The sequence below is a fragment of the Ciconia boyciana genome, chromosome 12 (assembly GCF_034638445.1).
Source record: "Ciconia boyciana chromosome 12, ASM3463844v1, whole genome shotgun sequence".
NCBI lineage: Eukaryota > Metazoa > Chordata > Aves > Ciconiiformes > Ciconiidae > Ciconia > Ciconia boyciana.
In genome coordinates, this window is record NC_132945.1 from 11,833,750 (window position 1) to 11,845,396 (window position 11,647).

Below are 11,647 nucleotides of genomic sequence, written 5' to 3' on the forward strand. Positions count from 1 at the left end.
GACCCCACACCTGGCCAGCACCCCGCTCCACAGCGGAGGACCATGTAGGACACGCAGTACCAGTGCAGGTTTCCCTTCTGGGGGAAACAAGAGGGACTGTGGTGCAGGTGAGAGGAGACGGGACCACAAGTGCGGGGAGGGGGCTAGCAGGCAGGAGGCTGGCAGTAGCCACACCCCCCTCCGCCTCTTCACCGCCCCACCGTCCGCGTGACCCCGGAGCGGGCGCCGATTGGCCGGCGGCAAGGCGAGGCGGAGCGGAGCGGAGCGAGGAGCGGCGCGTCAGTTCCGGGCGGCGCGCGATGCTGTCGGCGGCGGGCAGCTCCGGCCCCGGCGGGGCGGGCGGCTCCGGGCCGGGCCTCGGCGGCGACGGGGACTTCCTGTCGCGGTACCGGTTGGTGTCGGCCAAGCTGCGGCGGCGATTCCTGCGGAAGCCGAACGTGGCGGAGGCGGCGGAGCAGTTCGCGGCGCTGGCGCGGGAGCTGCGCGCCCAGGAGAGCCTGCCCTACGCGGCCTGGTGCCAGCTGGCCGTGGCGCGCTGCGCCCAGAGCCTCTTCCACGGGCCCGCCGAGGCGGCCGCCCTGGCCGAGGCGGCGCGGCTCTTCCTGCGCCAAGAGCGGGACCTGCGGCAGCGCCTGGGGCTGCGCGGCGGCTTCGGCGAGCACGTGGCGGCGGCGCAGAGCTGCGGCGCCTTCGCCGCCCGCCTGCACCTGGAGCGGGGGCAGCCGGCGCTGGCGGCCGGGCTGTGCCTGGAGCTGGCGGCGGCGCTGCGCGACACGGGCCGGCCCGCCCGCGCCGCCGCGCACCTGCAGCGGGCGGCCGAGCTGCTGGCGGCGGCGCGGCTGCCCCTGGAGGCGCTGCGCTGCCTGGCTGAGCGCGCCTCCTGCCTGCTGCTGGGCCGCGACTACGCCGGCGCCCTGGCGGCGCTGACGCGGGCGCAGGCGCTGGCCGGGGCCGGGCTGGGCGGCGCTGGCCGGGGCGCGCCCGGCGGCGCCTTCCTGGACGTGCTGGCGCGCTGCGAGGTGTCGCGGGTGCTGCTGCTGCTGCTGCTGCAGCCGCCGCCCGCCAAGCTGCTGCCCGAGCACGCCCGGACGCTGGAGCAGTACTGCTGGGAGGCGCCGGAGGGCGGCGCGGGGCCGGGGCCCGGGGGCGGCCCCGGGGCGGGCGGCGGGCTGCCGCCGGCGGCGAGCTACCTGCCGGCCGAGCTCTTCTTGCTGCTGCAGTCGGCCGTGCTGGCGTGCCAGGAGAAGGACGCGGAGGCGCTGAAGGCCCTGCAGGCCGAGCTCTGGCCGCTGCTTAGCGCCGAGCAGAACCACCTGCTGCACCTGGTGCTGCAGGAGATGCTCAGCCCTGCCGGACAGGGGCTCTGAGCGCCGCTGCCGGCGTGGACGGGCCTTGCCGTGCTCCCGCGGGGCGGCTGGGCCTGGCCTGGCCTGGTTACTTAAGCCACAATCTGTGTCAGCGTATCCTCTATTTCGTTATTTATTTTTAATATGACTTCTGTAACAGAAGCAAGTAATAATTGATGAGCAAACGTGTTCATCTAACTCGTTTATCTTGTGTTGTAGTAAACTACTCGCTGTATGTATTGAAAGTTGTCATGCTTGAAAGGGTGTAATCCCAAAGCAGAAAGGCCGATTCAAGGCAGAACCAGGCTGTTCCTTGAAGAACTGGCTGCACTTTGCAGACAGGAAAACTTGCTAGGAGGATATCACCCGGGGTACATGTGTTAGAGGGTTTGCACATCTAGGAATCAAATGTTGCTGGAGTTGCTTTCTTAAAAAAACACATTAAAATGAGATTTTTTTTTTTTTCCCTCCTGAAAGCAACAGACACTGCAGCCAACGTGAGGCCATGCATTTGGCTCTTGTGGTGGACAAAAGGAGTTGGTCGTTGACGTGCAAGTGGTTGCCTGGGGACCAGTGGTGGTGGCCTGACTGTTTTCTGTAGAACAGCTGGCAGAGTCGGTCTCTGCACCACCCTATACTCCTCCCTCTGTATCGCTTGTTGATTTCCCCCCCCCCAGTTGCCTCTGCTGTCCCCACTGCTTCTGTTGGACTTCACCCTATGGTTTCTGATGTTATCCCTAATCCTCTTGCAATGCAGCCGGGGGGGGACTCGTGTGTGTGTGTGTGTGAGAGAGAGAGAGAGAGACATGTTCCTCCCCTGCCTCCAGTGTTACATGTATACACCCATCACCCCTGGAACCCTGGGGATTTGGTTATGTGGGGAAATCAAATGCCCAGGTTAAGGGAAGATGTGGGTCAGTGTGCCTCATTATTTTCTAATATTTGTTTGGGATATAATCTGTCCTGGGCTGATTGTTAACCTGTTATTGAGTGAGTTGTTCCATCCAGATGAGAAAGACAAGTTAATTAAAAAGAATGCGGAATTAACCCTGCAGCCAGGAGGAAATTGGACTGCCTGGCCTCAGATTGATCCTAATTGGCATTATAATAATCAAACAGTTAGGGGGTCAGAAACCTGACAAATGCAATTAGAGCTTGCAAGGAGATGAGAGTAAATTGAAGCAGGGTTATGAGGGGGTTTGGAGAATGGCAGGGGTCAGCCAGGTGCTGGCCACCATCGCAGGGGGATGGGCAGGGTAGGTGCGCCAGCCCAGCAACAGCCAGCAATTGGCATGTGAATTCCCGTGGCACCCTATCAGAGTCAGGTAGTCTCTGCTCACACCTATAAGAGCTGCAGCCTGGGGCAGCTCTGAGGAGAGCTCCACCGGCAGCACCAGGGGACGGTCGTGGTGGCAACCCCAGGGCCCTGCCATGAGGCAGGGTGGTTGTGCAAGGAACGGCTGCTCTGAGCCGCCCCCGGGTGCGCTGGCTGGCTGTGGTGCACGCAGACGCTCCCCTCCATGGCCTGTGTCTGGAGGAAGCAGGGACATGTGCTTCCCTGCTTCCTCCAGATGAGCCCGGTGGCGTCACCTGCCTGGGAACCCACACCCAGTGGAGATCAGAAGCTGATGTCTCAAGTGAAGCGGGGCTGAAAAAGCCTCCTGCAACTGCCAGCCTCCACACTGCTGTACAAGGAGCCTTTGCTGTGGCCCTGGCAGTGATTACATTACAGCCCCAAGCAGGAGATACAATCACCCTTTGGCTTAATTGCATTCTGACAATAACCAGGCACAGATGTGAGGAGAGGCTGCCTGGCAAGCGCTGGCCTGAAGAGGGGAGTGGGAGCCATAAGCTTCTCAAAGGGGAACACCCCTGCCTGAGGCAGGGTAGCCTTCAGTCTGGGAGGACAAAACCTGCCACCTTGGGCCCTTCTCAAGGCAACCTTCCTCGGCTCCAAGGCAGCTACATCTCTCGTGAGCGCAGTGCTGCACAAGGACAGCTGGCTGCAGTCTCTGGGCCACCGGTGCAGCGGAGCATCCCAGGCATGGTGAAGGGCCTGATGGCAGAGAGACCAGAGCAGAGATATCAGCTCAGCCCCAAAGCAGCAGCTGGGCTGTAGACAGAGAGCGGCACACACTCGCTGAGGAACTGGCCCAGTCCCCCATGTTGATGCCCTTGGACAAGGGCAGACATCTGCACCCTCTGCCCATGGCTACCACTGCAGGCCAGGCTGGGCCTGACCAGCTGAAGCTTAAATGCCCATCAGGGTGAGGGACTGATGGGGACTGGTCAAGAGCAGGGGGTTTTGGCAACACAAAATTGGTGAGGACTGCAAGCCCACCCAGGAGCTGGCTCAGGCGCGGGTGTAGTCAGTCACACAGGACTGGCTGCTCCGTATGGTCCTGGCGGCCTTGTCTCTCAGGGCTGGTACCCAGCTCTGCTTGGTGAAGCAGGGACACGGTCCCTGCCTGTACCAGTGGGTGCTCAGGCTCCTCCTGCCTCCAGAAACAGGCTGCCGTGTTGTGGCACATTTGTCTGGTGGCACAGGGTTAGACCAGAGAAAAAGCTGCGTGCACCAGAGCCCCCTCTGGATTGTTTTCAAAGAGGAAACGGGGCTGAAATCTCTGCAGGCGACCGAGCAGCCTTCACCAACCAGCCCTGAGCAGCTCCGGGATGTTCTCCAGCCACCCAGGAAGCAGTGAAGGGGCTGTGCTGAGCGAGAGCACTGGGAAGGGGCTGTGGGCAGGCGGGCAGATGTGTCGGAGCCTGCCAAGCTCTGGCAGCCGTTACTGGAAGCGTCTCTTGACATTTATCTTGTGGGGAATGGAGACCAGACGCTGTTTCCTCCCAGCACGACACAAATCTGAGAGGCATCACAGCCTCCCCCAAGCCACAGGCGTTTCTGTGCAGGGGAAGGGCTGGACCAGCACAAAGCCCTCTGCCTCTCGGCCAGGGGATGCCCTGCCTAGTCACCTGTGGAATAATTGCTGGAGGTGACTTAGAAATTAAACTTATATTCACACTTTTAGGTAAGGCACAGCATTGAAGAAGTTTCCCGGGTGGAACGCGGCTGACATGCAAGGAGTCCGTTCCACGGAAGTTCCCTAGGCCTGCAACCTTAGATGTCGGCAACGCCAGGGGAACTTGGTGTGCTGACTCTAAGAGGCACTGCTCGGAGGGTGGAGCGGTGTGGAGATACCGCGGCCAGGCTCTGCGATTATATGGGAACTTAAAGGTATTATGGAACTGATAAGCTGCGTATTTGCTACCCTGGGCCAACAGCCTGTCGTGTTTTTGACAAAATGCTGTCCTTTTGGTGAACTTTGCTCATTATTACATCATTATAATACCAAAACACACCTCCATCCCAAAAGCTACCCGTCTCCAAGGTGCGACCACCCCTCACTGAGCTTGTGCTTTGAATTTTCCCAGTTTATACCTTTAAAAGCGAAGCGAGAAAACTTTACACCAATCCTAAACGAAGGTATGTATGACTCGAGTCACTCAAGCTCCACCTGAAAGGTGAAAAACAGTATAAAATAGCTTAAGAGAGAGAGAGTGTTAGGGAAGACACCATCATGTACCACTCTGACCTCTGGGATCAGTCGACGGGCTGAGCCTCTCCCCCCCCCCCCCCCCATCGGGATGCCTTTGGACGCCTAAGATTCGAACGCTTAGTTACACCAAGTGCCTCCCCGGAAACTTAGAAATCTCTATAGAGTCGCTTTATTATCTTTTAACGTGTTTGTAGCCGGCAGTGTTACTCATACTCTTGGTATTTGCACGTGCTTTGCAGACAGTGAATTTATCACCGGTAATCCAAAAGAACCTGTGTGTCTGTTGCTCTAATAAACTGCACTCTTCATTAATCTAGCCGTGGTAGTTCTCACTGAACGCGACCAGACTCTTCAAGTGTGGTCGTGATAGTTCATGCAACACGACTAGACTGGGGGTGCATCGCGTTATTTGCGAATCCGTAATCGTGAAAGTTCAGTACACTGAATGCGACCGGACTTATAACGTTGTCGAATTAACGCTGTTGCCTTAATCAACTTTGTGAAGCTGTTTCAGTGAAAGCCCTGAGAGGGCTCTGACGGGCAAACGTTGACTCTGATGGGTGGCTACATATACAGTCCTTAGAAAATAAACCGTTGACCAAGTCTGAGACTAAGACTGGACTTAGCCGCACCCAGACTCCTCTCTGAGAAGGAGTTCAGAAAGCAAGGGGGGCCTGTCTGAACCTCGTGACTCAACGGGAGGGTTCCCTCCTCCCGCCACTCCTCAGACTCCTACGCGACAGTAACTTTTAACGCAACAGGAAAAATTGGCATAGTCGGCAGGATTTTGCGGCAGACCCCGCAAAGAGGCATGCTGTGGCGGGGGCTGCCTGGCCAAATCCTCCCAGACACCGTGGATCTTATTCTCTTTCATGGCTCAGCTGCTCGGATTGCCTGGGCTGGGTGAGCCAGTGATCACACAGCTATCTGGTGTCTCCAGGGAGGCAAAACACATCCCTGCCATCCCTTTCTAGTATAGCCCAAGCAGAGATTATTTTGCAATCCAAAGCGTGCGAGGTGTTTCAATGCTGAGCCCCAGCCAGATGAGCCATGGGCCAGGGCTGCTTCTGAATCCGGCTTCTCCCGTGCTGGATGGAGAGCCCCCGGTTTGCAGCCCCCACCTGAGCCAGATGTGGGGGATGTATGCGGGTATTGCAGCTGGGCAGACGGGCACCGTTCTCAGAAGAAGTTGCCAGCACATAACAGAAACGGGCAGCAGCATGCTGGAGAGAGCACCTGAGCAGGGACCGTGGCTGACAGGGAGCAAAGCGAACTCGGGAGAGCACAGCTTAATTCCCAGCTCAGCCAGGGAGCTAGGGCCGAGCTGCTCACCGCCTCCTCTGCCTCAGTTTCCCCGCGTGTAACCAAGAGCGAATGAACAGACTTAGACTCCCCTTTTCTGTCAGGTGTCTCTTGTCACATTTCTCCCTCCTACTACGTCTTCCACGATTAACTGCAGGGCTTCTCTCTGCTCTCTGTATCTCTTGCCTCCTACCTCACATTGTTGCCAGCCTGTTCCTAGCCCGAGAGTGCAAGAGGAGCCTGGAGCCAAGGCGTCCTGCCTCCGGGATGTGCTCAGGGCAGCACGTTTCAAAGCCATGGCCCACGACCCCACTGTATGTCCATACTCCCCCTGCCCCGCAACCCGCTCTCTCCAGGAGAGGCGAGGCTCCCTCTCAATGAGTGCTCCTCCTCCCGGGCTGCCTCAGCCGCTGGGTAAGGATGCTCCAAAGTGCTCTGCGGATCCTTCTTGGTCAGCCGGGCAGGGCTAGGGGAGATGACGGTCCAAGCAGCATCCTCCAGCCTAGTGGGCATGTCTGTTGGTGCTGAATGCAGTCAGGCACCCCAGGACTTTCCTAGGCCCCCGACCTAGTCCCTTATTTTCTCATCCTAATCTGATTTTACAGGTTTTTCAGGGAACCCCGCAGACAGAGTCTGGGTCACAGGTCCCACCGTGCCCAGCTGCAAAACATGGCGCTCATGCTGTCTTTCTTCTGCGCCTGGTGCTGACTGCCCTGGTCTTCTACCGTCACTGCAAGCCTGTTGTGCGATTTGGTATACTACTTTTCCAGAACTTGCTTAGCATTAGTAGCTAAATTTGCTGAAGCCTTAGGCCGCAGGCTGTGAACTTCCACCCAGATATGCTGAACTTTTACCTAGTTAAGTAAAAGAAGGCCCCAGAGCTGGTTCGAGCTCAAAGATAAGGAAGCAAGGAAGGCCGCTACCATCGTCAGCTGACACAGCAACCTTAGAGGTAAGAGAAGAAACGGCCCGCCTAGAGACAATGAAGGGACCCGACGAAGAGCGGGAAGACCCCAGACCCTAATATTACTACTGGTCAGAACTGTTGTGTGAGGAGCGGGGAACTTGGATTGTAAGGGTATTATTGCCCAGGGATCTCTTGGTTCGGGGTCCCTCTTTGGAGGCACCCAGCTCGAGCTGCTCTGCATGTCGCATAAATAAACTGTTTATTTACCCAGCAGATTGGCGACTCGTCTTCTTCAAGCAGGAACCTAGGGCCGAGCCCTGTTGACGGTGGCATAATTCCTGGCAGGTGGCGAAATTCCTCCAACAAAGCCCAAGGTCACCTCCCAGCTGGGCAGTGTGAGGCTGAGGATAGGGCAGGAAGTGGATCGGGAGCTACATGTGGATGATGCAGAAGACTCCAGCCCACGTGAGTGCGCAAGAGCTGCCACAGGAGAGGGACTGATGGGAAGAGCCTGCCCCGAGCAGCACTGACTGCCCGCTGCAGCCACCTCTGGGTGGCAGATCCATGGGTTTCTGCCTCTTAATCCCCACCCACTTGACGTATCTGCTGTGGAGGAGAAAGGGGTGGGCAGCTAGCCCTACGGGGCAGTCCTGGGCTGGAGGCCACCGCAGGAACTTCGGCCCAGGGGGCTGGAGTTTTCCAGGAAGTTTCTTGGGAAGGATGAAGTTTTTCAACACTGGAGGGGTGGACACACTGCCCCTTGTGATCTGGGGGCTCCCTGTCCACCCTGTTGGCCTCAGCCTGCAGCAGACAAGGCACCCAGCAGCCCTGACCGGGGAACGCTCTTTGTGCTGCCCCAAATGACCCTCTCGTCCTCTGTGTACATGGGTGCACAACCAGGCTCGCTCCTCCACTTGCTGGGCACACAAGTAAAACCAGTTTGCCCAGAGGGCACTGGCTTTTCCTGGGGCTAAAGTTCCTTATGGTGGCCCCAGAGCGAGGGAAGTGGCATGTGTGTGTGTGGAGTGAGAGGGGCTGGATGCTGCCCATCAGCACAGGGAAGAAGGCCTGACCCTGCCTCAAAATACACTCAGATCCAAGGAAAAGGAGGGTTTCTAGTGGCTCTCTGCTCTCCCCACTAGAGAGTTTTGCTGCAAGGCTCAAACAGCTTCTGGGATCAGAAGGATTCGTTTTGGCAGCATCAGGTGTGTGAAATCTGAGTCAGGATTGAACACCCCTGGGTCTGCCACCAGCAAACCCCCCGAGGCAAGCAGCCCTGACCGCTGCCTGTCACACAAAGACCTCCTGGGAGCACGGGCCCTGGCTCACCTCCCTCTCCCCTCACTTCCTCGCAGTCACTAGGACACATCTCTTCTGCAGGCGTCCGCTGGTCCTGGCTGGCAGACTATCTGCGCGACATGTGGTCTCACCTCTATGAGAACTTCCCACAGGCACTCCTGTACATCCTCCCCGTCACCCTGCTGATCCTGCTGCTCCTCTGCTGCCTCACGTACATGTGTGCGTCGCCCACCACCTACCTGGTGGTCCCTTTCTCTGGGGCAGGTTTGCTCCTCTGGGTCGTGCTGTCTGGGTCATAGCTCCGAAGTCCCCACTGTCACAAGCAAGACGTGGCAGCGAGGAGGTGCACCCCTGGCCGCCTGTGTAAGAGATGCAGCAGGAGGAGATTTACAAGGGGGCATGCTGACCAAAAGCTAGTCCCCAGTCCACGAGGCCGTAGTTTAAAATAAGCAGACAGGGCCCCAGAGCACAAAGCTTGTATCAGAACTTTCCCCAAGCTTCCAGATCAGGGCATCTGCTCAAGAAGTAAGCTTTCTGGCTCCATTTGCGTACAAAGATGATGCATTCCCGGGGACATGGTCTGGATTTCCCTGTGGGATGTGTTGGGGGCAGACTCCCAGCACCTTTCCCGCCTCTGAGCACCCGCCTTGCGAGGGGCAGGGCTGGGCTGCCTTGCTGCAGCAGAGCTCCCTCCTCGCTCCCTGCCCAGGCTGTGCTGCTGGGGCTCTTTCCTCCTGGCAGCGTTAGAGCAGCTGCTGGAGCCGGTCGCGTCAGCGCCTGCAGCTCCCACACCTCCTCTTCCCCGCGTCTCACAGCACTCTGGGCTTTCTGATTGCCCAGTCAGGAGCAGTTTTATTCCCACAAGGCAGGAGAAACTTGCTGTCAGACCAAGATGGATTTTCTTTCTTTTCTTTTTCTCCTCCTCTTATTCCCCTGCTTTCCTGTTTCCTTTCTCTAGGGATTTACACCCTTCTTTTCCTTGTATTTCTTAGGGTAACTTTAGACCGAGCCAGCCTGGGGATCTCGTCTAGCAGCAGTGTGGGAGTCCGGTGCAAGGAAACCTCAAAACCTCCAGGATCCCCGGGAAGGTGTGAAAAATCCTTTCAGTGATTATCTTAAAGAATATGCCACCAGAATTAATTTCCCATCCCCCAGCCTGTTATTGAGAGAATTGTTCCGTCCAGACAGAAAGATAAAATAATTGAAAAGAATGTGCAATTAACCCTATAGGCAGGGGGAAATCGGACTGCCTGGCCTCAGGCTGATCCCAATTAGGATTATAATAATCAAACAGATAGAGATAATTGCCAAACAGTGGTTAGAAATCTGATAAATGCGATTAGAGCTTTCGAGGAGGTGAGAGTAAATTGAACTAAAGTACAGGAATGTAGACAGAGGCCAGAGGAACACCCCAGCGACTACTGGGGAAGATTGCGACAGGCTTTGTTGACGTACGGGGGAATGACTCTCCAGAATTTTAATTATTAATTGGCAGCAAGTCTGTTTGTGGACAAAGCCGCCTCTGACATCTGCAACTATTTTAAGGATCACATGCCAGGGTGGCAAGGAGAAAATTTGAAAGATGCTATGTTACCTGGAGGTTCTATACTTGTACAATATGTAGGTGATCTGTTAGTTGTCAGCAAGACATGCGAAGATCGCTTGAAAGATACTATTCGTCTGTGTACTGCTTTAGCAGAAAAACGTCACCGTGCATCTCTTTCTAAGCTTCAGCCGTGTCAGCAGGAAGTAAAATATTTAGGATTCATATTAAAAGAAGGACAAAGATTAGTAGACCCAGAACGGGCCCAGGCTATTGTAGAAATGCCTTGACCGGTAACAAAGAAGCAATTGCAAGGATTTTTAGGTGCAGTAGGATACTGCAGGCCCTGGATACCGGGGCTGGGGGAGTTAAGTAAACCATGGACAGAAGCTACCAAGGCAGAAGAACTGATAGAGTTCTTCTATACGGTGGAGTCCAGAGAGGGAAAAGGCTTTCCAAGCTATAAAAGGAGCTTTAGCTTCTGCTCCAGCACTGGGATTGCTGGATTACTCCAAGAACTATTTGTGCATGAGAACAGAGGAGTAGCCAGCAGAGTCTTTAGCAGCTAGGTCCACACCGCCGCCCTGTGGCTCATCACTCAACTCAACTGGATCCTGTAGCGGCAGGGAATAATTCCTGTGTTAGACCGATAGCAGCAACAGCGGCTATCATAGAAAGAAGCAGACCATTAGTCCTGGGTCACCCAACAGCTGTGTATGTCCCGCATGAAGTAGAACTGATTCTTCAGCAACATGCTACACAAGCATTGTCCCCACAAAGAGCACATACTTGTGAATTAACGATTGTACATGCGGATAATACTACTTTAAAAAGATGTAATGTTTTGAACCCAGCAACTTTACTGCCTCTTCCCTCCGATGGTGAGCTGCATCATGATTGGGCTAAGGTAGTGTTCCACTCCAGCCGCCTACAGGAAGATCTGCGGGATAACCTCTAGAGAACTCGGGTCTAACCCTTTTCACCGGTGGATCGTCATACTACGTGAATGGAAAACGACAGACGGTCTATGCAGTGGTGAGAAACTTAGAAGCGGAACCTCTACAACCCTCGGTGAGTGCCCACAGGACTGAATTAACTGCATTAGCAAGAGCCGCCTGGTGGGGATGTAATCAGTGGGTAACTATTTATACTGATTCTAAATATGCTTTTGGAGTGTGTCATGCAATGGGTACGCTATGGAAAGAACGAGGGTTCTGTACCTTGGCGGGAAAAAGTATTTCTAATGGAACTGTAATCCGAATGCTGTTGGAAGCTATTAAGCTTCCAAGGGAAATCGCTATAGTACACTGCCCAGCTCATACCAAAGGATCCAGCGAAATTGAAAGAAATAATGAATTGGCAGGTAAAGCAACTGTGTGAGTCAGCACAGGCAGAACACAGGAACAACCACAAAACCACAGATGAAATGCAAAGAGTAAATTTATTTTCATTATCTCGCCAACTGGGGGATCCCTGAAGCAGCACCCAGGCAGAGGCACACAAGCGGGGACACAGGCAGCGCTGAGCTCGGTCCATGCTGGAGGATCGCCGACCCCGCTGTTTTCGCCTGTTTATCAGGGATTCGCGCAGGCGTAGTTTACCACCGTGCTTTGATCTTCTGTGCAGCAGGGCAGGAATTTCAAGCGTGTTCGGTAGGGTGCCTCTAAGTCTACCATCTGCCTATGTTCTCTAA

General features: G+C 55.7%; 1 protein-coding gene across 5 annotated transcripts; it reads left to right on the forward strand.

The window, feature by feature from the left end:
- The first annotated feature begins 33 nt into the window (after positions 1 to 33).
- LOC140658415 (40-kDa huntingtin-associated protein-like) lies at positions 34 to 11,003 on the forward strand. Of its 5 annotated transcripts, XM_072876828.1 has the most exons (5): positions 34 to 6,958; positions 7,064 to 7,157; positions 7,384 to 7,577; positions 9,404 to 9,499; positions 10,809 to 10,997. In XM_072876828.1, the coding sequence occupies exon 1, from the start codon at positions 300 to 302 to the stop codon at positions 1,365 to 1,367; it is 1,068 nt and encodes a 355-aa protein (XP_072732929.1). In that variant the 5' UTR covers positions 34 to 299; the 3' UTR covers positions 1,368 to 6,958; positions 7,064 to 7,157; positions 7,384 to 7,577; positions 9,404 to 9,499; positions 10,809 to 10,997. The 5 variants fall into 5 exon arrangements, with proteins under 5 accessions (XP_072732929.1, XP_072732925.1, XP_072732927.1 ...); XM_072876824.1 differs by having other exon boundaries at positions 34 to 7,157; XM_072876826.1 differs by having other exon boundaries at positions 34 to 7,157; positions 7,387 to 7,577.
- Positions 11,004 to 11,647: the final 644 nt, after the last annotated feature.

Excerpts from the sequence above, each read along its gene's own strand:
- LOC140658415 (XM_072876827.1), top strand. The coding sequence starts at position 300 with ATGCTGTCGGCGGCGGGCAGCTCCGGCCCCGGCGGGGCGGGCGGCTCC.